This window comes from Mastigoproctus giganteus, chromosome 14 (genome assembly GCF_048544385.1).
Source record: "Mastigoproctus giganteus isolate SK-2022 chromosome 14, ASM4854438v1, whole genome shotgun sequence".
Taxonomy (NCBI): Eukaryota; Metazoa; Arthropoda; class Arachnida; order Uropygi; family Thelyphonidae; genus Mastigoproctus; species Mastigoproctus giganteus.
Genome location: NC_143588.1, coordinates 97,071,235 through 97,097,623, shown reverse-complemented (window position 1 = coordinate 97,097,623; position 26,389 = coordinate 97,071,235). Strand labels below are relative to the sequence as shown.

Below are 26,389 nucleotides of genomic sequence, written 5' to 3'. Positions count from 1 at the left end.
TTAACGAAAAAAAATTGCAAAACGATTTTCCTTCCTGAAGCTGACAATGTGTTTCGATCATATGTCGAAATAATAAAAAAAAATCACAGGAATGAAAATTATCGAATATGGGTGAGTATGAAACTTAAATAGGGATTATTTGTCTTTGCGCATGCGCATAAAAGCCCACAAATCTGAGATGAGATACAGCCGACAAACATTAACAGAATTTTCGTATAATTTGTAATTTCTACGGTTTCTGCAATTAATAGTTGTGTATAATGACGTTGGACACTAAGTATTTTGGCCTCGTTAAATAAAAAAGTATGTTTTCCGTTAATGGCGTGAAAGGCTAATTCTGACGCTGCTGAACGAGAAGCATGAACTGAGGCTGCATGTTGATTAACACGAATATTCAAAGGAAAACGCGTCGAACCTCAGTAAGAGGAGTTGCAATCACCGCAAGAAATGTTCTATACCAGGTCATTAATTTGTGTTGTGAACAAGGAAAGGACTGAGCGATTGTTCAGTATAGTGTGTAATTTCCGTATTGGCCTGGCCACAATTTTAAATTCGGTATCTTTAAAGAATCTGTTAAGCTGTTTGTGACACTGTTCAACATATGGGACAGAAATAAAGTATTTTTTGATATTACTATTGTTGGTTGGTGTAGTACTTTGTATCCTATCCATAGCTTAGATTTAAATCAAAAAATTTCAGGCATAAAACAACTAGCACTTGCCACATCATGTAATATCATTAAACTTGCCTTAAATCTCGATATTCTCATAAATAAACAAAAATACCTTTCCCAGGTTAGGAAGCTTTGCGATAAATTAAAAAATTATCTACATCCTAACGATTGGTCTGTATTGAAGACCTCCATAGATTTGCAACGGGAAGCACAGGCCTCAGATATAAAAAAACAGACACGTTAACAAATTACAAACATTATCGGGAGGGTCAAGACAAGTTCATACGAATTCTAACACATTGTCGCGGGCTTGCGACCAAGTGCATACAAGTTGAGTGATGACCCCCCCCCCCCCGCATACACACAACATGCTACCACAGAGTACATCAGCTAGTTCAAGAACACCCCCTCGCCCAGCATTCAACAAACCGATATATCAACAGGGTTACAAATCTTTCCTCGTATACGCTATTGCAGGACCAGATTTCACTTTTATCCAAAGGATTAAATTATAATTTACCACCTCGAAAACTACCTAAAAAACAGCGTGTAATTGATATTGAATTTGGACTTCATAATGTTCCACAAAAAGATTTATTTATTCAACAAGTTAACCAAGTGGTGAATAACATAAAAGAAACGCGACTTCCTAAATTGAATACACATGACAGTTCAGCTCTACGTGAACTTTGGGAGCATAAAGACATTATTATACAGAGGGCAGATAAAGGAGATACAGTGGTAATACTCGATAAACTTGATTATATTAATCAGTTAGAATCAGTTGTTTCAGATATCTCCACTTATCTTGAAGTAGACCTGGCACTATTTACCAATTTAGTCAATCAATACAATAAAACGTTAACCACGTATCGAAAAAACGACTACATTACTATGCCTCAGTTAAGGAATTGAAGGCCAGAACATACAATATTCCTTCCTTTTCGGTCAGATAAAATTACACAAGACTGGATTTCCCATTCGGCGTATTGTTTCCTACAGAAACTCGGCATTTTCATCCTTAGGCATACATGTACATAGCATTATAAAATCCTTTAGACAGGCAATACAATTTGGGATTAAGAACTACGATACATTATTTAATAACCTTAAGGACTGTAGACTCGGCATTTTCATCCTTAGCCACACATGTACATAGCATTATAAAATCCTTTAGACAGGCGATACAATTTGGGATTAAGAACTACGATACATTATTTAATAACCTTAAGGACTGTAGACTTGGCGACAATGACAATTTATTCTCACTAGATGTTACCTCATTATATACGAATGTAAACGTTCAATACACATTAGATATTATTTGGGATATGTTAAATAATAACTCGATACCGATTAATTATATTAAGTTTCCTATTAAGGAAATTTTTCACTTAATTAAACTGTTAGTTGAGGCCAACTATATCATCTTTCGAGACAAACTATACAAACAAATTTTTGGTTTGCCAATGGGATTGAGCCTGAGTGGCTTAATATCAGAGCTCTATCTCTCAACGATTGAGTATATACATTTGACACCTTTTCGACCCTGTATCACATACTATGGGAGGTATTTAGACGATCTTCTAGTTATTACTGATAGTAGTACTATCCAAGACATTTTGCATTCGTTTAATAACATTCATTCTAGGCTCAAATTTACATTGGAAAGGGTGGATATGTATACAAAGTCATTAAATTTTCTAAATTTCACACTTACTCGGGACTCGAATAAAGTCCAATTTAGCATCTATCGAAAACCTACAACCACTGGTATGCTTTGCTTCATTATAACAGCTATTACCCATTTACCTACAAAAGATCGATTATCTTTAATCAATTTCTAAATGCCTACAAATATTCAACGACGGAATCTGCTTTGAGTTCAGAAATACAAATATTAACCAGCAGATTCTTAAACAGGGTTATCCCCTTGCTACAATAAACCGAATTAGGGTACAAGCTAAGGATAGGATACAAAATACTACACCAACCAACAATAGTAATATCAAAAAATACTTTATTTCTGTCCCATATGTTGAGCAGTGGCACAAACAGCTTAACTGATTCTTTAAAGATACCGAATTTAAAATTGTGGCCAGGCCAATACGGAAATTACACACTATACTGAACAATCACTCAGTCCTTTCCTCGTTCGCAACAAAAATTAATGACCTGGTATACAATATTTCTTGCGGTGACTGCAACTCGTCTTTTTTTTTTTTTTTTTTTTTTTATATGAACCCCAAACATGAGAGGTATTAGAACCTATAGTACTTAGTACTGTGCTTGGGTTGGAGGTTGAGAAGACGAAAGAAGATATTGTTGACATTGGACTTGAACTTCTGTAGATTGTAATTTTCAGGAAATACGTATGAAGGAAGGTTGTTCCAGAAAACGGCAGTTGAATGAATAAATGAGGAAGATGAAAAGTTGGTTCTGTGAGTTTGAAGTTGGACAGTAAATGGATGTTGGCTGGTGGCGGCACGTGTTCGGACTGTTTTGAAAGAGAGAGTGGGAATTATAGAAGACAATTCAGAAGAACAGTGCCCATGGAAGTATCTGTAGAAGAGGCATGCAGCAGAAACAGTACGTCTATGAAACAGCGAGTGGAAAGACTCTGTTAGAGATGAATCATTAATTAACCTAACTGCCCTCTTCTGAATGGAATCAAGAAGCCCGAGAGAGGTTTTGGGGACACCACCCCAGATGAGGGAACAATATTCCATGGCATGGCGGATTTGCAATTTATACAGAGTGAGCAGCTGTTTGGAAGAAAAGTAGAGGCGAGAGCGAAAGAGAAAACCAAATTTTTTAGATGCAGAGGAAGCAATATTTGTAATGTGCTTGTGCCAAGAGAGATTAGAAGTCAGGGTAATCCCCAAAAGAGATATATCATTTTGCCTAGAAATCGGAGTGTCACTAAAGGTAAGCATAGGGGCAGAAGAATCCTTTTTGCAAGATATAAGACAAGACTGAGTTTTAGAAGGGTTGAAATCAACTAAGTTGTCTTTGCCCAACTGGAGAATTACTTGAAGATCGGCATTTAAGGAATTGGTAACAGAGTTTCGACAAGTTGAAGCTGATTGAGCAGGACAAGGTTTCTCAAAATGGAAAGTGGAATGCAATGTGCTATCATTGGCAAAACTATGGATAGGATTTCCAGTCAATGGAAGAAGGTCATTAATATACAAGAGGAAAAGAGCGGGGGAAAGAACTGAACCTTGGGGGACACCGGAATTAGTGGAGAAGTTAGAAGACAGAGAGCCATCTACCATCACCCTCAGTGAGCGATCGGAGAGAAAACTTGATAACCAATTACTAAAAACAGTTGGCAAACCATAAGATGGAAGCTTGTTTAGAAGACCTTTAGGCCAGACACGATCAAAAGCCTTTGAGATGTCAAGAGCAACTACTTGCGTCTCACCGAACCATTCCATTGAATTAGTCCATAAATGGGTAACATAAGCCAGAATATCACCAGTGGATCAACACTGACGGAATCCATACTGGCGATCGTTGATCACACGGAAGGTTTCTAGGTAGTTTAAGAGTTGGCGGTTAATTGATTTCTCCATTACTTTAGAAAGAGTAGAAGTAATTTCAATGGGACGATAATTGGATGGGAGGGATTTGTCACCTTTTTTTGGAACTGGCTGGATATGAGCAAATTTCCAAGCAGAAGGAAAAACATCTTTGGAATAAGAAAGTGAAAAAAGGCGGCAAAGAATAGGAGTAAGTTCAGGAGCACAGGTTTTGAGAACAAGTGGAGAAATACCATCGGGAGGGACCTGGAGCTTTCTTAGCATCAAGATTCATCAAAATCCTTCTGATATCCTTTTGATGAAAGACCACAGGAGGCATTGAATGGAGCGTGTTGGGAATGGTGAGAGGTGTTTTACCAAGATCATTAATACATGAGCTGGAAGAAAAATGGGATGCTAGCAGGTCAGCTTTATCCTTGGCTGAAGTGACAACAGTACCATCTGGTTTGGACAGAGGTGGGAGCAGAGATGGGCAAAAGTTGCGGCCAATAGTTTTGGCAAGAGACCAGAATGCTTGGCTACCATTAGGGCAAGAAGCAAGTTTTCTACTTAGCCTGTTCAAACTTAGCCAGTTCAAACTCTAGTTTGGACTGATTAATAACTGCTTTACAATTGTTGCGGGCTTTGGTGTAGGCAGAAAATGACACTGAAGAATTAGAAACAAGCCAATTACGATATGCAACATTCTTCTCTTGAACAGCCTTAGCACATTTATTGGAAAACCAAGGTTTAGATAAAGGACAAGATTTTAAAGTGGAGTGTGGGATAAAGGATTCCATTCCTGCTAGAATAATTTCACTGACACGATCTGAGCAAACGTTGACATCAGAAGTTTTGAAACAGTGATCCGTCTTACCAAGGTTCGACACGTTTTCCTTTGAATATTCGTGTTAATCAACATGCGGCCTCAGTTCGTGCTTCTCATTCAGCAGCGTCAGAATTAGCCTTTCACGCTGTTAACAAAAAACATACTTTTTTATTTAACGAGGCCAAAATACTTAGTGTCCAACGTAATTATACATGACTATTAATTGCAGAAACCGTAGAAATTAAATTACACAAAAATTCTGTTAATGTTTGTTGGTTCATCTCAGATTCGTGAGCTTTTATGCACATGTGCGAAGACAAATAATCCCTATTTAAATTTCATACTCATCCATATTCAGTAATTTTCATTCCTGTAATCACGACATATGGTTGAAAAGCATTGTCAAGCTTCAGGAAGGAAAATCGGTTTGGAATTTTTTTGGTTAAATTCTTTTAATTAATTTTCTTATTTTTAATTGCATTACATTGATTTTTAATTGTGTTAAATTGATTTTTATTGTGTTAAATTGAGTTTTAATTAATTTTTAAAATATTTGTTATTCTAATGTAAGTTTTTCAAATTTTTCGTTTTAATTTCTGGAATATGTATCATACAGAAGTATTCTACGTACTATATTGAGGTAAACTTCTCTTATTATTTTATAAATTATTCAAGAGTGCCTTGAACTGGCAAATAACCTTTTCTGCTAAAAAAAAAAATCTTTAATTCCTTTTCTCTTCTCAAGTTTTTAGACTAGTACTTTTCAAATGCTTATCACTGCAAGCTAGAGATTGAATGATCTGATGTGGTACTAAGTTGGTAGAAGCACCAACAAAATTATACTTCAGAAGGCAGCACTCAATTAACTTCTGTGTCACTTGTTGCAAAAATTTCACCTTTCCTTTTAATACCAACCTCTTTCAATAGTTGAGAAGGTTAATTGTTCTGTTGTTTGACAATGATTACACCTGATAATCTGATCAACAAATCAAACCTCTCTTCCCTCTATCACCTCACAGTTTTAGCTGCAGCTGTCCTAAGGTAAACATCCATAGAGAAAGAGCTCTTTACAGACGTTTCTGATGTTTCTCTATTTGTTAAAAATTAAATAGTATTGGTTTTTGAGCACTGGACAAGCGCAGCCATCTTCTCTGCTGTAACAGCTGCCAAGCACAATCCAAAAATCATGCTGTTTTGAATTTCCATGAGATCCTGCCTATTTCCCATTGCCAGTAAACTGTCATAGACACTGCTATTGGTGCCCAAATTAGTTTACTGACACTGGGAAATGAGTCACACAGATTTATAGAACTTTCTTGTTTATGTCATATATTATGTGACCTCTGATTTACAAAGAAAATTTAAGGGAAAAAAAAAAAACATACCAAATTACAAGTAAAATGTTGGTCAATTCTAACCCCACTCAGTATTTAGAGGGTTAAGCTAAAGTTTTATTAGTAACCTTTCAAGGAGGACGATGTAACACAGTGGCTGAAAAGGTATTCAGAAATTGTTGCACAATGAATAGGATCATTGTCATGGAGTAATTTCAAATTTTTGCTTACTCACAGATCAGGTTTCTTCCTTCCTGTTGCATTCCCAAACACTTGATTTCTAAGTATATAATAATACACTAAGAAATCATTATATTCTTTTACTTAACAGAAGACAAATAAAAAGTTCAATGCTATATTTCTGGCATAGCTTTCCAAGGCATAATATAGCACAAATGACAGTATGTTACACTGGTAATAAAGCAATAATAACCGAGTAATACTTTACTTTATTATTTTTTTTTGATAGAGTAGATAAATATTTTCTTCAGTTAAATTCTTATTTCTCATTTTTAAGAGTTAATTCATTAATCTGAATTCTTATTTACCTTCTATTTTAAATTCAGTGCTGACATGAGGTAGAGTAGGGGTCAAATTATTTGCATTCATGGTTATCAGTTTTTTTTTATTATTTAATTTTAATTTCAAATTTTAACAATTTCATTATTATTATTTAATTTTTTAATTGATAGGCTCATATACATTGTCTAATTTCATTTTTTCTTTCATCAGAACATGCTAGTTTATTGTAGTACCTGCTAGTGATTTATTTCTCCACATGGAATGTTGTATGTTTTCCAGGACTGTTGTTCGTTTTGAGTTGTGTCCCATAGATCCATCCAAAGTTTCACATTACACAATTCAAGAAGGGCTATTTTCATACAACTCTAAACACACATTTTATCCAATTTAAGTGAATTCTTGGCATTCTGTGTGACATGTTTCTTTGGTGGAGTTGTAATGTCACTGTGAGGATGCAAATAGGCAATTATTTCCAAAACAATCAGTAATAATAAATTATTGCTTTTTTAACAATTCAATCTGTATTCTCACTAATTAAAACTTGAAATTATATTTATTTTTTTAAAAATAAATAATTGTTTTTTAGACTCTGTTACATACCACAAGCTGCTTTAATCCTTCTTCATTCTGAGTAACACTATCAACCGTATATGTATTTCTGTGTTGAACCTCTTCAGGACACACGTCATTTAAAAGCACTTTTAGTGGATCTACCTAAAATATTATGAACAACATTTTCAAAAATTATTAAATAATGCCAGATAAAAAAAGTACTTTCTCATAATTTAAAAAAATAAAAATGTATAAAAAAAATGTATGGAAAAAAAAAATGTATAAAAAAAGTACTTTCTCATAATTTATTACAGCAGAGTTGTGATAAATTATGAGATATACGGTGAACAGGAATATCTTGGACAAATAAATACTCAGCTAATAGGAAATGTGTTTATTATTTAAATTCTTGCTGATTTGTGTAAGAAGCTTCATTTTTTTTTTTTTTTAACTCAAACAACACTAAGTTGGTAACTTCTATGTATATTGAGTAAATGTATATAATAACAATGTTTGATTGATAAAATAAATAAAACACTGAATAACGCATTTATGTTTTACATTAGCATTAGTAAAGGCATATGATACAAGAAAGCATCAGCCAAATAAAAATAAAATAAAATAAAAAAAAACATGTTCATGCATTAAATATAATTACATTGAAAAAAGACTGACGACTATAAGGCTTGAGGGAATTAATAAAATGAATGAGAGGAATATTCTCACTGGTGAGTGAGACAAGAACCAGAGGGCACAACTATAAAATGCTAAGGAGTAATAGCAGACTAGATCTTATGAAGTTTTTCAGTGGACAGCATGTTGCGGGACACAAGAATAAGTTGCCTGAAAGGGTAGTTGATGTGAAAAGTTTGACAAAATTCAAGGAGGAATCGAATAGGCACTTTTAAATGATATCAATATGAAGGATATATTTTTTCTTGACAGATGCAAAATAAGTTTATTTCCTTCTTGCATCATCTGCCATTACTAATGATAATGTATACACTATTTTACTCTGGATGGTGCACCCTTGATTAGGTGCCTTTTTGCAGTGCATAATCCCCACAAGGCCACCCTGACAGAGAGCTATAGAGATTTACAGAGACTACAGATAGAAGAAGGTGTAAGGAATTAATTTAATTTCAGTTTTTGAAAGGGATATGTCACTTTAAACTTCAGCAGTACCCAATCCATCAAATCAGGACCATTCAAGATGTTTTTATCCATAATATTCTGTTTAGAAAATTAATAATGTGTTAACTGTGTTGTATTAGCTTTACTTCGAATACTGATGGCATAGTTTAAAACCGGTAGCAAGGTTTCAGAGTATCTTTAGTGTGGTAAAATATTCTAAAGATCTGAATGCATATAAAAAAGTAAAAATGAACAAATCAGCAAATAAAACATAACTACATGTTATTCACACATCACAAGCAGAAACTAAACTGGTAAACACAAAGCAATGCAACTTTTTTGTCAATATTTAAATTATAACTGAAAATCAGAAGGTGAAAATACACCAATGAGCCAAAACATTAAGACCACCTACCTAATATGATATTGGTCCTCCACGTGCAGCCAAAACAGCTCGTACCCGGTGAGGCATGGATGCTACAAGATTTATAAATGTGTCTTGTGGTATCTGGTACCAACACGTAACCAGCAGATCCTTTAATCGGAGCTGCTGTTCCAACACAAACCACAGATGCTCAATGGGATTGATGTCTGCAAAATTTGGAGGGCAGGGCAATACCTGGAAGGCTTCCTCATGTTCTGCGAACCAGTCTCGAATAATCCGGGTGGTGTGGCATGGCACATTATCCTGCTGAAAGACAGCACCACCAGAGGGGAAAACCGTTGCCATGATAGGGTGTACCTGCTCAGCAATGATGTTTAGATAGGTAGTAGATGTCAGAGTGCCTGGCACATGGATGAATGGACACAGAGTATCCCAGCAGAACATTGCCCAAAGCATGACACTGCCACCACCAGCTTGTTTTATCCAGGCACCATCACTTCCCCAGGTAAATGACGCACACGTACCTGGCCGTCCACATGGTGCAACAAGAAACGTGATTCATCGGACCAGACGACCTTCTTCCAATCATTCAAGGTCCAGTTTCGATGCTGTCACCGGTGAACCATGGTTAGCATTGCCATGGGAGTAATGTGTTGTGACACATTACTCCCATCACCAGCATTCAAATTACTGGCAAGTTGTGCCACAGTTGCCATGTACCATACAGGAAAGCCTTCCCTCACCTTAAGCATCAATGAGCCATGGTTGTCCAATACCTAGCCGGAGGTTTGTGGGTTCCCCTCCTTGGACCACCTTTGGTATGTATTAACCATAGCTGACCACGAGCACCCCACCAGCCGTGCCATTTCACATATGCTCTGATCCAGTCATCTGGCCATTACAATTTGGCCTTTGTCAAAATCACTTAAGCTTGCTGCCTTTCCCATCTGAAGAACAAGAGTAACACTGATTAATGGAGCTCAGTATCAGGTGTTTTTTAAACCGTCCCGAACCTCGCATTCAATTGCAGTTGCTTCAATTTGCATAACAACTCACTGGCCATAATGTTTTGACTCATTGGTGTACATTAACATAATGAATTACTACTGCATAATTTAAATGATTTACGTAGATACATTACAATATGCATTCTGCAATATTAACTAAAACCTATGAAAAGGTGGCAGCTACTTATTAGCATTAGCATTAGTAGAGGCATTTGATGCAAGAAAGCAAGCTTGTGCAGCATCAGCCAAAAAAAAAAAAAACCCACTTCCACTTCACCCCTCTGTTGGTTCAAAATACCTGTCCAGCTGAGCCTTAAACTTATTTAGGCTATCAACCTCCACCACAAGGGATGGAAGTCTGTTCCACCAACCAACCACCTGCTGGCTAAAGGCAAATTTCCGCACGTCTATCCTACATCTGTCTTTCCTCAATTTGAATTTATGCCCTCTCAGGTGATTTTTCTGAGCTAGAGGAAGAATCCCATCAGCATTGAGCATGCTTAAACCATTCAAGGCTTTATACACCTCTATCAGATCACCTCGCTGGTGCCTAGTCTCCAGACACTGTAATTTGCAAAACTTAAGCCTTTCTTCGTAAGAGCACCCCTTTGTTCCATTCACTAATCTTGTTGCCCTTCTCTGTACTCGTTCCAGCAGCTCTACATCCTTCTTGAAATGAGGCCTCCAGACCTGTATACAGTACTCTAGGTGTGGCCTGACCATCGCCTTATACAATGGAATAATCACCTCCTTATCCCTGCTGGAAAAATTCCTGTATATCATTGACAATACTCCATGAGCTACTCTTGCAGCCCGTCTGCACTGCTCAGAGAACTTCATATCTGCCTGCACAACCACCCCCAAGTCCCTTTCATTCTCTACCACTGTCAGTGTAGTACCACAGAGTTGATACGTTGCTCTGGGGTTGCTGTTTCCCATGTGTAGTACTTTACATTTGTCAATGTTAAACTTCATTTGCCACCTCTCAGCCCATCTGCTCAACCTTTCCAGATCCTGTTGCAGCAGCATAGTGTCAGTAGTGTCCTTGACAACCCTACCAACCTTTGTATCGTCTGCAAACTTGGACATTAAGCCCGATATACCATCATCAATATCATTTATAAATACAGAAAACAATAATGGACCCAACACTGAGCCCTGAGGGACTCCACTAATAACATCAGTCCACGATGAGCAGTGTCCATTGATTACCACTCTCTGTCTTCTCCCCCTCAACCACCCCTTTATCCATAGCAGCAATTTGCCTCCAATGTCACACTGCTCCAATTTGTGTAGCAGTCTTCCATGTGCAACAGTATCAAAAGCCTTTCTAAGATCCAAGTATATAATATCAAAGTTATTCCCTGCATCCAGTTCTTTTGTGACTGCATCATAGTATCCAATCAAGTTGGTCAGGCAAGACTTCCCCTTAACAAAACCATGCTGTGTCTGAGCTATAACTGAAGTCTTGTCTAAATGATCCTGCAGTGCTTCTTTAACCAGTGCCTCCATTAATTTTCCTGGAACAGAAGTTAAGCTCACAGGTCTATAATTACTTGTGTCAGCCTTTGATCCTCCTTTGTGAATTGGGGTCACATTTGCACATTTCCAGTCTATGGGTACCTCCCCTGAGTCCAAGGAAGCTCTCATAATTATGGCTAAGGGTTTGCTTACTTCCTTTGCTGCCTCCTTTAATATAACTGGATAGATCCCATCCACCCCGGGTGCCTTTCTTGTGTTTATCTTCAACAGTTTCTCCTCCACTTTACTCCCAGTTATTTCAAGATTCTGTAGCTTACTGCTAGAGCTGAATACACCTCTGGCATTCCCCTCGCTGAATAACTCCTCATGTGTGAATGTCGATTCAAAATATTCATTTAGTTTGTTAGCTACCTGAGCAGGATCATCAACACTTGACCCATCAATATCAAGTGGACCAATCTGATTCATCCCCTTCCTTCTAGAGTTTACATAAGTAAAGAACTCTTTGCTGTTTTTCTTTGCATCCCTTGCCAAGGATTTCTCGTAATCTGCCTTCGCCTGCCTAACCTCCTTTGTAACTTGGTTGCATATCAACTTGTATCTATCATAGGCTTCTGTGTCATGTGTTAATTTGTAAGTATCCCATGCATTTTTCTTCTCTGCCATATGCCTCATTAGTTCATCTGACATCCATTTTGGCCTAAACCTTGAACAATATTTCTTAGTTGGTATGTAAAGCCTAGTAGCTTCCAAGATAAGTTCTTTGAATGCTTCCCATTTTGAATTTGCTGTTGGTAACATCATCAGTTGGCCCCACTGTATAGAATTTAAATACTGTCTCAGTCCATCGTAGTCGCCTTTACGGAAGCAATAACCCTTCCCTTTACCCCTAATGGTAGTTACCTCTTTGAGTAAATCCCACTTCAGCACACTGTGATCACTGCCACCTAGTGGTTCATTTATCTGCAGATTCTTAATGCATGAAGAATCACTGCTGATAATCAAATCAAGAGTATTACTCCCTCTAGTTGCCTCCCGAACATGCTGATGTAGAAAACAATCATCCAATAAATCCACAAAAGCCCTGCTAGTGTGTGAGTAACCAGCCCCCAAATTCCAGTCAATATCTGGGAAATTAAAATCTCCCATTATAAGACACTCTGATTTACTGGCCCACTCTATTTCCCTGTACAGTTCCTTATTATACTCATCAGAGTCATTAGGCCTATAGCACACTCCTACTCTCAATTTTGATCTCCCAATGTTTATGTCACACCAAACTGACTCCACACTGCACTGTCCAGCGATGTCGACTGGCTTCACTTCCTTGGTTTTTATGTGTTTCTTAACTAATAGCATAACCCCTCCCCCCTTCCTATCCTGTCTATCCTTTCTGTAGACGTTGTACTCCCCAAATTGCAGTTCTGCATCCCTTATATCTGTGTGACACCACGTATCTGATATCCCAACAATATCTGCCTTCGATGTTTTGAGCAATACCTCAAATTCATCAAATTTATTTACTAAACTCCTAGCATTGGTGTATACGCAAGTATACCTGCACCTGTTTCTATTCTTAGCTACCCTAACACAACCCATGTGTTTACTTGTACCGCAATGGCTCCCAGCAGTCTCTGAAATACCATGCATCTTGTTTTTCAGGCTTCTGCTCATTCTAATAGAAGCAGTGCAAGAATCTCTTTCACCTCTGCCAGTGGCTACTGTCAATCTATTGGTCTTTGTCTTCCCCCAAGCTAGCAGTTTTCCTAGCGAAATTATAATCTTCTTAAGATTATAATTTCGCAAGGGTGATAGATCAGATTTTCCTTGCAAGCAGGGAATGCCACCACAGAAGTCACTATGAGAGAAGGTTGCAGAAAATAAAAACCTCCCTTTAACATTTTGGCTGAGGTGGCAAGATGGCTGAACATGTCAAAGGAGGGTAGCAGGAACACTTTGAAAGTATTTCAAGAAATAGGGATTGCAAAAAAATTAGGACAAGGTAATCCAAGAGTTATGTTGTCACTTTGTTTATCTCAGTTCAAAACAATCAGTATCACTTCCTAATGTCAAGAGGTATAACTTATGTAGATATACTTAAATTATAGAAACAAAAACTCAAGGGTACAGCTCTAACACAGTGTTCACAGGCTGATCACTAAATAGCCCACCAGACCAAACCTACTGGTAACTCTCTAGTAAGCTTCCAGATCAGCTAGTGTATAATCTTGCTGCCTCTACTATGCCAGATAGTAACTGGAGGGAGTCCGAGTAGTGTGTATGCAGGGGACATTGTCAAGGCAACATTATGTCATGGAGCTGGGTATATTCTTGCTATGTGTATACCATATCCAAAAATTTCATTACTTCATACAGCATGGCCTCCCCAACTTTTCTTACTACTGAATGCACCATGAATTGCCAGACTAATACAAACTTTAACAAACTTATCTGCAAAAAATTCTAAACATCCCAAACACTTCCTCGTTCCTTTCACAAATATATGTAGTCTCAGTTCCAATCTCAATATGTCCATTTTCATTAACAGTCTGTCAAAACCCATTGCACTTTTTCTGACAGCATCCCGGTTATCGGTTGTTCAACAACTGTTCATCTCAGTTGTTCGAATTATTTGCTGTATGATTCTTTTGCTTCAAAGGTGGTACTTGTGCATATGTCTGTTCTGATATTCCTTGTCAGAGACTCGGCAATTTGGAATCGCCTCTTTTTGATCTTCTCTGGCTTAAAATCTCTTTACCACATTCTGTCAAATTCATCTGTTGCCTTTATTTTCCTCCCGACTACACTACTCACTTGAAACTCTTTGACTTCCTCTCTTTGAAACTTGACTTTCTCCAGTCCAACTTTCCTAACAGTGAGGTAATTTTCCTCGGTAATTTAATGTTCACAACTCCAGCTGGCTTCCATTTTCTAGTCACATGGACCCAGCTGATCGAGATGGTGAGGCTTTTACAATTAGTAGTGACCTTGCATAGATTGTTCATTTACCTACCAGAATACCGGACAATCCTCAGTTACAACTTCATGATGGTATCTTCTCGAATTGGGCCATTCTCTCCCGGCCAATCTCAACCTCACATTTGGCATTATAAGAATGCAAAATGGGATGATATGTGAGATTTCTTTTCTTCTTTTCCTTGGATGGATCACTGTTTCAAATCTTCCAATGTCAACGTTTGCTCACATGAAGTCAGTGAAATTATTCTTGTATGGATGAAATCCTTTATTCCACACTCCACTTTAAAATCTCGTCCTTTATCTAAACCTTGGTTTTCCAATAAATGTGCTAAGGCTGTTCAAGAGAAGAATGTTGCATATCACAATTGGCTTATATCCAAATCTCCAGCTTCATATTCTGCCTATATCAAAACTCACAACAATTGTAAAGCGGTTATTAATCAGTCCAAACAAGATTTCAAACAGGCTAAGACTAGAAAGTTTCTTATCCAAATGGTATTTGAACATTCTGGTCTCTTGCCAAAGCTATTGGCCACAACTTTTTCCCATCTCTATATCCACCTTGGTCAAAACCAGATGGTTCTATTACCACTTCACCCAAAGATGAAGCTGACCTGCAAGCATCCTACCTTTCTTCCAACTCGTATATTGATGATATCGGTAAACTACTTCCTACCATTCCCAGTATACTCCATTCAATGCTTCCTGTGGTCTTCTGTCAAAAGGATATCAGAAAGATTTTGAACAATCTTGATGCTAAGAAAGCCCCAAGTCCTGATGGTATTTCCCACTTGTTCTCAAAATCTGTGCTCCTTAACTTACTCCTATTCTATGTTGGCTTTTTTCACTTTCTTATTCCAAAGGTGTTTTACCTTCTGATTACAAATTTGCTCACCCAGCCAGTTCCTAAAAAGGGTAACAAATTCCTGCCATCCAATTATTGTCCCATTGCACTTACTTATACTCTTTCTAAAGTAATGGAGAAATCAATTAACTGCCAACTCTCAAACTATCTAGAAACCTTCCATCTGATAAACAATTGCCAGTATGGATTCTGTCAATGTTGATCTACTGGTGATATTCTGGCTTATGTTACCCATCTATGAACAAATTCAATGGAAAAGTTTGGTGAAACTTTTGAAAGGCTTTTGATCATGTTTGGCATAAAGGTCTTCTGAATAAGCTTCCATCTTATGGTTTGTCAACTGTTTTTTGCAATTGAGTATCCAGTTTTCTCTCTGACTGCTCACTGTGGGTGATGTTAGATGGCTCTCTGTCTTCTAACTTCTTCACTAATACTCGTGTTCCCCAAGGTTCAGTTCTTTCTCTCACTCTTTTCCTCTTTTATATTACCTTTTCCTCTTGTATATTAATGACCTTCTTCCATTGTCTGGAAATCCTATCAATAGTTTTGCTGATGACATCACATTGCATTCCACCTTCCAGGTTGAGAAACCTTGCCCTGCACAAACAGCTTCAACTTTTCGAATATCCATTACCAATTCCTGAAATCTCCAGGTAAAGTGGGGCAAATGTAACTTAGTTGATTTCAATCTTTCTAAAGCTTGGTCCTGTCTTATATATATCACAAAAAGAATTCTTCTATTTCTATGCTTATCTTCAATGACACTCTGATTTCCACGCAAGACCATACATCTTTATCAGGCATTACCCTGACTTCTAATCTCTCTTGATATCAGCACATTACAAATATTGCTTCCTCTGCATCTAAAAAACTGGGTTTTCTCATTCACTCTCAGCATTCCTTTTCTTCCAAACAGCTGTTCACTCTGTACAAATTGTAAATCTGTCCACCACGGAATATTGTTCCCACATCTGGGACAGTGCCCCGAAAACCTCTCTTGGGCTTCTAGATTCCATTCAAAAGAGGGCAGGTAAGTTAATTAATAATTCGTCTCTAACAGAATCTCTCCACCCTCTGTCTCAAAGACGTTCTGTTTCTGCTGCATGCCTTTTCTATTAATAGTTCCACAGGCGCTGTTCTTCTGAATTGGCTTCTATAATTCCCGCTCTCTCTTCCAAAGCAGTCCAAACAAGTGTCACAGCCAGTCAACATCCTTTTACTGTCCAACTTCAAACTCACAAAACCAACTTTTCTTCTTCCTCTTATCCCTTCAACTTCAGTTTTCTGGAACAACCTTCCTTCATACATATTTCCTGAAAATTATAATCTACAGAAATTCAAGTCCAATGTCAACAAGTGGCTTCTTTCACTTCTCAACCTTCAGCCCATGCACAGTACTAAATACTATGGATTCTAATATCTCTCGTGTATCTCTAATATCTATAAAACCCTCATGTGTAAAGATAATTTAATGAAACAATAAGATCCAGCTATATGTTGTGGTTTTTCCTTCAGTGGTCATGAAAGGAAAAAATTTTATAGTAATTTTACTGTACCAGTTGTGGTAATGAACATCATACTTCATTTTACTGGGTGAATGAATCCAATGTTGAATGATCTTCCTTGATTTCTTCACATCATAATGCAGTACTCACTTGGGTTGCTACTGGGGAAGGCAAAGCTGTGACCTGTTCAGTGATGAACATATGTTTAGGTATCATCTGACATTCATCCTTCACAGGTTTCATTCAGAGTGAAATCATTATTGTAGCCCAAAACAGTTCAAGCTTGTGATGCTACTAGCAAAGCCAAAGTTACATAATTTTCCCATAATACAAGGTAGGATAAAGTCATTTCACAACTGAATTTTTATTTAAACAAATATATTATTTTCAGATAATTACAAATCAAATTTTTCAAAATAATGACATGGCTATTTATGCATTTTTCAATTGGTTATATAATTACAAAAAAGCTTCTTCAAAGTCCTTTGAAAATTCTTGAATGCATTCATCATAGCCTCCATAACGTCTACTTCCCCAAAAAACTGTCATCTCCCAAACAGATCCTTTAATTTCTTTGCTCCTTTATTATTATTTGGGGGGAAGATAAAAATTACATGCTGCAACAAGAAACAAGATCAGGTGAAAAAGTAGGATGCTGTTACACAGTTATAGTGTTCACAAAGGTATTAAAAAAAAAAAAAAAAAAATTGCCCTATGACAAACAGGATCAATAACATGTATATAATTTCCAGTTTTTCTTTCCCCTCAGATAAAGTCTCTTCCTTCTGATTGCAACTCTCAAGCAATTTAATGATTTCTAAGTACCCAATTTTATTAACAGCATGATTTCCTGATATAAATTCATAATGAATTATGACTTTATAATCAAAAATATAATTCTAGTACAATTTTGCCTTTAGATCTGTCAATCCAATTTTTTTTTTTTTTTTTTTTTCTTGGAAGACACTAAGCACTTTCATTCAGAGGACTGACATTTTGGTCTGCAGATTGTAAAGATAATACCAAGTTTCAGCTCCTATTACTGTTGTTTACAGAAATCCTGAATCATGATCACATATTTCAAACAGTTAATTTGAAAGTTAAACTCCTCTTTCCATCTGATCTGCTATTAAAAAAAGTTATTTAAACAGAAGCTGTGCAATGATATGACATCCATCTTTGCAGTGCTTGTAGCATTCAAATATCACACTTCTTTATCAAGAAGTGTGATATTTGAATGTTAAAAGCTGCGTACTTCAACTGTGTACTTTCACTGTGTGGTTCAACAATCATTTCTGTGCTTTCTGAAACTTACTTCGATAACAAAATGCAAAATTTTATAAATCTTTGTCTAGAAAGCAACAGTTTAAAAAATAATGATACAAAATTACTTACTGTGAACAGATAAAAATAAACCTCTGCGCATTTGAATCCAAAACACTGCCTACTTTAAAAAATTCTAAACATTTAGGTTACAGAATAAGTTTTCTTATTCAATGCTCAGATATTTTTTAACTAATTCTGTACTGGACCTTATCTACTCTATGTTGCAGTAGGGCAGATTTGCAATTTGAAAAAAGTTAGCAGCTCTTTACTACATTTTCTTCTTCTCCACTCGAGAGTTACCAGGAGATCAATATTTATCTCAGCAGTGGGCAGTGCCGGTTCTGTTTAAATTTAATTATTAAAATATCTATTAAAATTAAGTTAGTGTGAATTTTAATATGTATCCAGTGTGAATCTGTTCTCTCAAACACACTATAATTTGAGAGAACAGTTTTTTTTTATTATTATTATAGAAACAGGCCTCTATATGTTCTTGTGAAATTTTTCATTAGTGTATTTATTTTTATTTATTCATCCCTTCTGATGATATACTACTGGTAGTAGGTTGCAAATCTAACTAAGTAAAAGTGCAGCAAAATTTTAACAAACAATGGTTTTGTTTTATCACAGTAAATATAATAAATGTCTGTAATAGTACCATAAAAGGTAAGTCTACATTATTAGTAATCTGAAAACAAATACAGTAGATTCTTGATTTACCGGGATCAGTTTAACCGGGATACTTCGAGAATCCAAATAAAAAAATAAATAAACCAGAAATCATACAATTCAAGTAATAACTAGAATAGGTATAAAGAGATGTTTTGCAAGTCATAAATGAGCAACAAGCAGGGGATAATAAAGTTGTCATTGGGAGATTATTATCTTGCAACCCCCACTGTCTTCACAGCTGATGCTAAAAAAAAAAAAAAAAATGTTTAGTTTTTAGTGCGTCGCTTTGACTGTTCTGTTTCATCGCACCACAAAGAGAAAAATTTTGTTTTGTTATTTATGTCAGGATAACGAAAAATTTTTTTTTTGTTTAGAAATCGCAAAAATTATGGGTAAACGCAAACGAGTTGCACTTTTAGTTAAACAAAAAACTTGAAATTATTCAAAAGTTTGTTTGAAAAATGGTGCATCCGTTAAATCTCTAAAGAACCGTTATAATGTTAGTGACCAAACCATACGCGACATTGTAAAAAACAAATGGAAGCATTGTATTGGACACGTGAGTAGGGCGTGGTAAGTTTTTTATCTATCACCATATTTTTTACGTAGGTTGCTGAACATTTTTGGATGTACTGTACTGCAGTAGGTCCCCGACTGACGTAACTTCAAACTTATGTTAATTTTTTTAACTCAATTTTTTTTCTTTTTTAGGATTGTAAAATTTAAAACAGAATAATAATAATAAGCAATCAATAAAGACGATCACGGCACGCACAAATTGCACAAGCAGAATTTGGAATCACAAACTTAAAAATAGGAATGAAGAAAATAGTTTTATTTAGGTTTTTTTTTATATGGCTGAAGATTTCAGTGAAGACACACATTTCACCATAATAAGGTAAAATCCCACAGAATTCCGGCCATTGGTATTATCGCAAATGCAATATGATCGAGTTTACTACCCGTTTATAATGAATTGCAGTAACAGAAAAGCCCAATAACCCGGAATGTGCAAATTGTTTTTATTGTTTTATGGTAGTGATTTCCAGAAAGGTGATTTAGTAAAATTTGGGCTCGTGTGGGATGATATTAGTGAGTTTTTGCCTTAGCCCTGAAATTCTTTATATAAAATTTCATTTTGACCATTACCATGGTGCCGACTAAGAGAATAAGTGACAGCAGTACTAGTAAATCTATCAAAAAAAAAAAAAAAGAAAAAAGAAAAAAAAAAAAAGGAAAATGATCGATTCGGATCAGAAAATTAAAATAAGGATGTTTGAAAATGGTCAAACATGTACAAGTATCACGCAGAATTTTGATTTGTCAATGTCAATAGTGAACACAATAATAAAGGAAAAAAACAGAATATGAGAAGCAGTGAAGGGATCGGCACCAATGAAGTCAACTATGATAACTAAGGCTACAAATACATATCAGTTTTTACTGTACAATTTCTTCCTTTAATGTTTTCTTCTCTTATGTACCACTCCAGTAACCTCACCGCTGTCCACAGATAAAGTTTTTAATTGAACTAATTAAAAATATATAACTATTTTTCTATATATATAACTAATATATAAAAATATATAAATAACTAATTGAAAAATATATAACTATTTTTCTTCATTCTTCTGAGGACATTATGTGGTTTTTGTAATTTTGGCATATCATGGATATAGTAGCAATATTTTATTAGTCATTCTCTAGTTACGTAAGAAGTCCTGGAACGTATGTCGGGGATTTACTGTATTTTTGGATTAACCAGGAAATCGATTATCCAGGATTTTTATTTTACCATCTATCCCAGAAAATCAAGAGTCTACTGTATGAAGCTCAAAGGTTGCTAAAATTAAGTAACCTATGTCTGTGGTGCACAGGCTACCAGTTATGAAAATTAAAAAAAATAAAAATCTAAAATTGTGATGAATTGTCTGCAAATATTCCCATCCAAAATAATGGTGCACTATGGCCATAGTTGCCGATGCACCTAAGAAATCTCTAAACCAACCAACCCAAAATAATTTCAAGTTAACAACTCACCATATCTTCTTCAATGATAATCCCTGGCATAGTCAACTGGTCTTTATTTGGAAAATAAAATCCAGGTTGTGAAGTAACTAATGACACCAAAACCTCACGGGTACTCTCAGAAGGAATCCAAGCTTCATATCTTTGGCACAATTCATTGGAACGTAATGATTTAAAGAAGGATGTTTCTGGCGAAGAGTGAGATGGATTTTTAGGAACAGTTTCATTGGATACTGGTGTCTCGTGTGCTGAAGGATGGCGAGATGGGGTTCCATATTCTACATTACTAGGTGCAAGACCTGCTAAGGCATCAAAGAATGCTTTACCTTCCTTGTCACCACCTCCTTTATCTTCTATAAAGAAGTGACATACACTTGGCTGCTCTTCTCTTATCGGGGTCTCTTTGTTTGATTCATCTGAAATTACAAAAGAAACTCAACCAGAATGGCCATAAGACTACAGTTCATCACTACTGATTCTGCACTTATATACTGCAACGTTGTACTTAATATAATAATAATGAAGTTTTTTTTGTTTAATCAAATGATTAAACAGTGTACAGTGATCTTATGCTTTCTTTAAGAACAAGAATATTGAGATGTCTTTTCTATCCTCCTTTATGGAGCTGAGGGTCTGGACACTGACAAAGAAGACCCAGAATAAGTTAAATGTTTTTGAGATGTAGTGTTACAAATGAATGTTATGAGTGTCATGAACTGATAAAATAAAGAATAATGAGATCATGAGATGAATGAAGAAAAATACAGAAATAACTAACATTAAGGAGAGGAAGCTAAAATATTTAGGACATTTGATGACGAATGACAAATATATGATGTTGCAATTGATATCCAGGGGCAAGATTAATGGAAAAAGATGTTGAGGGAAAAGAAGGAAACCTTGGTTAGCAAACCTCAGAGAGTGGTATGATCAAAGTAAGGAGGGTTTGGTTAGGGCTTCTACATCAAGTTCGTCCATTGCAAAGATAGATGGTACACTGAAGAAGAGACAGTACACTGAAGAAGAAGAATCAAATGATTCAAGCATATTAGTGAAAAATACTGTAAAGAATTACAGTAAATGCATTCTTTTTTCCTGAACAAACAGAAATCTTATAAATGGCACTATGTAAATCTTATAAGTGGTGCTCGGTAGAACTAACAGTAGCATCTGCTCACAAAAATTGGCTTAATTATACCTATTTTTGTGAGCAGACTTACTCAAGAATATACACAAGGCAGCTATTTAGATATGAGAGTGACTAGTGGGTGATGCAGAAACTAACTCTCACAGATATCTGGATTTGCTGTTCTTATTCATTTGGTAATTTTTTTAAATTACAAAGGAAAAAATGAATCATTATTTGCAATCTCTGCTTTTAATGTGAACCCAATAAATACAGGGAGTTTTTTGCATTTTTTAGCACAACTGTCCCTCACCCAAAAAAGACATCATTGAAACAAAAAAAAAATAATAAAAATAAAAAAAATTCTGAGTGTACACCCAATTAATATCTCTGAGTGCAACTGTCATCTCTTTGAACCCTGTACCCCATAGCCACACAATCCAAAATGATATCATGTATAGAAAATGGCACCAAGATGGATATGAGAGCAGTCACAATTATGAAAACAGACAAGGTTAAAGCCATCGAAATTCATTGTAGAATGGGATTGAATGTTTAACCTGTGTGGTGTTTACCACAAAGGAGAGTACATTAATGAACTCAAAAGTTTTAAAATTTTTAGCACAAGTCCCTCACCCAAAAAAGACATCATAGAAACAAAAAATAAATAAATAAATAAAATAAATCCTGAGTATACACCCAATTAATATCTCTGAGTGCAATTCTGCCTGACCTGGGCACGCTAACCCCACTATCATGCCAGACATTTTATTCAACTGAAGGACTTCAGTAAGGAACTCAATATGAACATCAAATCTACACTGAGTGGACAAAAATCATGGGAAACCTATCTAGTAATGGGTAGGCTCACCATTTGTCCAGATAAGGCCAGTCACACAGCGAGGCATTGAGTCCACTACTTCATGAAAGCATTCCACAGGTATTTCCATCTATGTTTGCTGCACTGCTGTCCATAATTCTGTCACATTCCTGGGTATAGGATACAAAGCTCGAATGGACCTTTCCACAGCATCCCAAATATGCTCCACAGGGTCCTTATCCGATGAACAGGGTCGTCATTCCATGGTGGTAAAATATGCGGAATGCTCTTTGAACCATGCTCTAGTCACAACAGCTCTGTGGGGAGGCGCATTGTACTGCTGGAAAAGTCCATTGCCCTGTGGGTGCATGATGACCTTATGAAGGGAGCAAATGGTTTGCTGTTTCTTTTCAATTCACTTCTCTTAAACTTAATGTTCTCTTTTGGTGTATTAATTAAAGTAATATATACAGGAATGTACCCATCTACAGAGCATTATTGGAGTTTAGTTCATATATCAAAACTTCATGTTATATAAGTTATTATCACATGTGAATATATAAGTTATTATCACATGTGAATATATAAGTTATTATCACATGTGTATATATAAGTTATTTCTATAAAATAACCTATAAATAACTGGCAGAATTATTTAACAAGTACAGGTCACTGTTGAAAAAAAGCCATGAATTAGGGTTGAATTTGAGTGTCTGCAATTCTGCCCAGACACGATAGGAGGGAGTATATGATGAGAGCCTTATTGATCAATTTGGCCCTGGAAAGATTGTGCAAGGCTCAGGGGGTAGACTTTTTTTCAGCCTGGTCTGTACTTGTTAACAGGAGAGACTGCTTCTACAGGGATGGGATACACTTAAATAGAAAGGGTGCAAGAATATTTGCTGATGCTATCGAGGCAGTGTAAAGTGGGTCGGAAAACTGCTAGCTTGGGGGGGATACAAGTACTAATAGATTAACAGTAGCCACTGGCAGAGGTGAAAGTGATTCTTGCATTGCTTCTATTGGAATGAGCAGCAGCCTGGAAAACAAGATGCAGGGTATTTCAGAGACTGCTGAGAGTCATTGCGGTACAAGTAAACACATCGGTTGTGTTAGGGTAGCTAAGAATAGGAACAGGTGCATGTATACTTGCGTGTACACCAATGCTAGGAGTTTGGTAAATAAATTTGATGAATTTGAGGTATTGCTCAAAACATCAAAGGCAGATATTGTTGGGATATCAGAGACGTGGTGTCACACAGATATAAAGAATGCAGAACTGGAATTTGGGGAGTACAACGTGTACAGGAAGTATAGACAGGATAGGAAGGGAGGAGGGGTTAGGCTATTAGTTAAGAAACACAAAATTGAAGGAAGTGAAGCCAGTCGACATCGCTGGAGAGTGCAGTGTCGAGTCAGTTTGGTGTGACGTAAGCATTGGGAGATCAAAATTGAGAGTAGCAGTGTGCTATAGTCCTAATGACTCTGATGAATATAATAAGAAACTGTACAGGGAAATAGAGTGGGCCAGTAAATCAGAGAGTTTGGTGTGACGTAAGCATTGGGAGATCAAAATTGAGAGTAGCAGTGTGCTATAGTCCTAATGACTCTGATGAATATAATAAGAAACTGTACAGGGAAATAAAGTGGGCCAGTAAATCAGAGAGTCTTATAATGGGGATTTTAATTTTTCCAGATATTGACTGGAATTTGTGGGTTGGTCACTCACACACTAACAGAGCTTTTGTGGATTTATTGGATGATTGTTTTCTACATCAGCATGTTCGGAAGGCAACTAGCATTAGCATTAGTAGAGGCATATGATGTAAGAAAGCAAGCTTATGCAGCATCAGCCAAAAAAAAAAAAAAAAAACACTTCACCCCTCCGTTCGTTCGAAATACCTGTCCAGCTGAGCCTTAAATTTATTTAGGCTATCAACTTCCACGACAAGGGATGGAAGTCTGTTCCACCAACCAACCACCTGCTGGCTAAAGGCAAATTTCCCACATCTATCCTACATCTGTCTTTCCTCAATTTGAATTTATGTCCTCTCAGGTGATTATTCTGAGCAAGAGGAAGAATCTCATCAGCACTGAGCATGCTCAAACCATTCAAGGCTTTATACACCTATATCAGATCACCTTGCTGGCACCTAGTCTCCAGACACTGTAATTTGCAAAATTTAAGCCCTTCTTCGTAAGAGTACCCCTTTGTTCCATTAACTAATCTTATTGCCTTTCTCTGTACTCATTCCAGCAGCTCTACATTCTTCTTGAAATGAGGCCAGACCTGTATACAGTACTCAAGGTGTGGCCTGACCATTGCCTTATACAAGGGAATAATCACCTCCTTGACGGAGGTGATTATTCACCTAGTAGAGGGAGTAATACTCTTGATCTGATTATCAGTAGTGATTCTTCATGCATTAAGAATCTGCAGATAAAGGAACCACTAGGTGGCAGTGATCACAGTGTGCGCTGAAATAGGATTTACTCAAAGAGGTAACTACAATCAGGGGTAAAGGGAAGGGTTTTTGCTTTCGTAAAGGCGACTACAATGATCTGAGACAGTATTTAAATTCTATACAGTGGGACCAATTGATGATGTTACCAACAGCAAATTCAAAATGGGAAGCATTCAAAGAATTAATCTTGGAAGCTACTAGGCTTTTCATACCAACTAAGAAATATTGTTCAAGGTTTAGGCCTAAATGGATGTCAGATGAATTAATGAGACATAGGGCAGAGAAGAAAAATGCATGGGATACATATAAATTAATGGGTAACATGGAAGCCTATGATAGATATAAGCTGGTCTGTAACCAAGTCACAAAGGAGATTAGGCAGGCAAATGCAGATTATGAGAAATCTTTGGCAAAGGATGCAAAGAAAAACAGAAAAGAGTTCTTTACGTATGTAAACTCTAGAAGGAAAGGGATGAATCAGATTGGTCCACTGGATATTGATGGTTCAACTGTTGATGATCCTGCTCAGGTGGCTAACAAACTGAACGAGTATTTGTATCTACATTCACACATGAGGAGTTATTCAGGAAGGGGAATGCTAGAGGTGAAGTAAACTCTGGCAGTGAGCTAGATGATTTTGTAATAACTGAGAGGAAAGTGGAGGAGAAATTGTTGAGGATAAACATAAAAAAGGCACCCGGGGCAGATGGGATCTATCCAGTTACATTAAAGGAGGCAGCAAAGGAAGTAAGCAAACCCGTAGCCATAATTATGAGAGCTTCTTTGGACTCAGGGGAAGTACCCATAGACTGGAGATGTGCAAATGTGATCCCAATTCACAAAGGAGGATCAAAGGCTGACACAAGTGATTACAGTCCTGTGAGTTTAACTTCTGTTCCAGGAAAATTAATGGAGCACGGCGCTGGTTAAAGAAGCACTGCAGAATCATCTAGAGAAGACTTCAGTTATAGCTTGGACACAGCATGGTTTTGTTAAGGGAAAGTTTTGCCTGACAAATTTGATTGGATACTATGATGCAGTCACAAAAGAACTGGATGCAGGGAATAACTTTGATATTATATATTTGGATCCTAGAAAGGCTTTTGATGCTGTTGCACATGGAAGACTGCTGCACAAATTGGAGCAGTGTGGCATTGGAGG

General features: G+C 36.6%; 1 protein-coding gene across 1 annotated transcript in view; it reads right to left on the bottom strand.

The window, feature by feature from the left end:
* Nucleotides 1-26,389, bottom strand: part of LOC150075413 (trafficking protein particle complex subunit 12) — a 114,935-nt gene that overhangs the window by 72,541 nt on the left and 16,005 nt on the right. Inside the window, exons 3-4 of the mRNA XM_090388358.1 lie at nt 20,830-21,233; nt 7,483-7,596 (exon numbers count right to left, since the gene is read on the bottom strand). Coding sequence (XP_090244484.1) covers nt 7,483-7,596; nt 20,830-21,233 — 518 coding nt within the window. The remainder of the gene's footprint in view (nt 1-7,482; nt 7,597-20,829; nt 21,234-26,389) is intronic.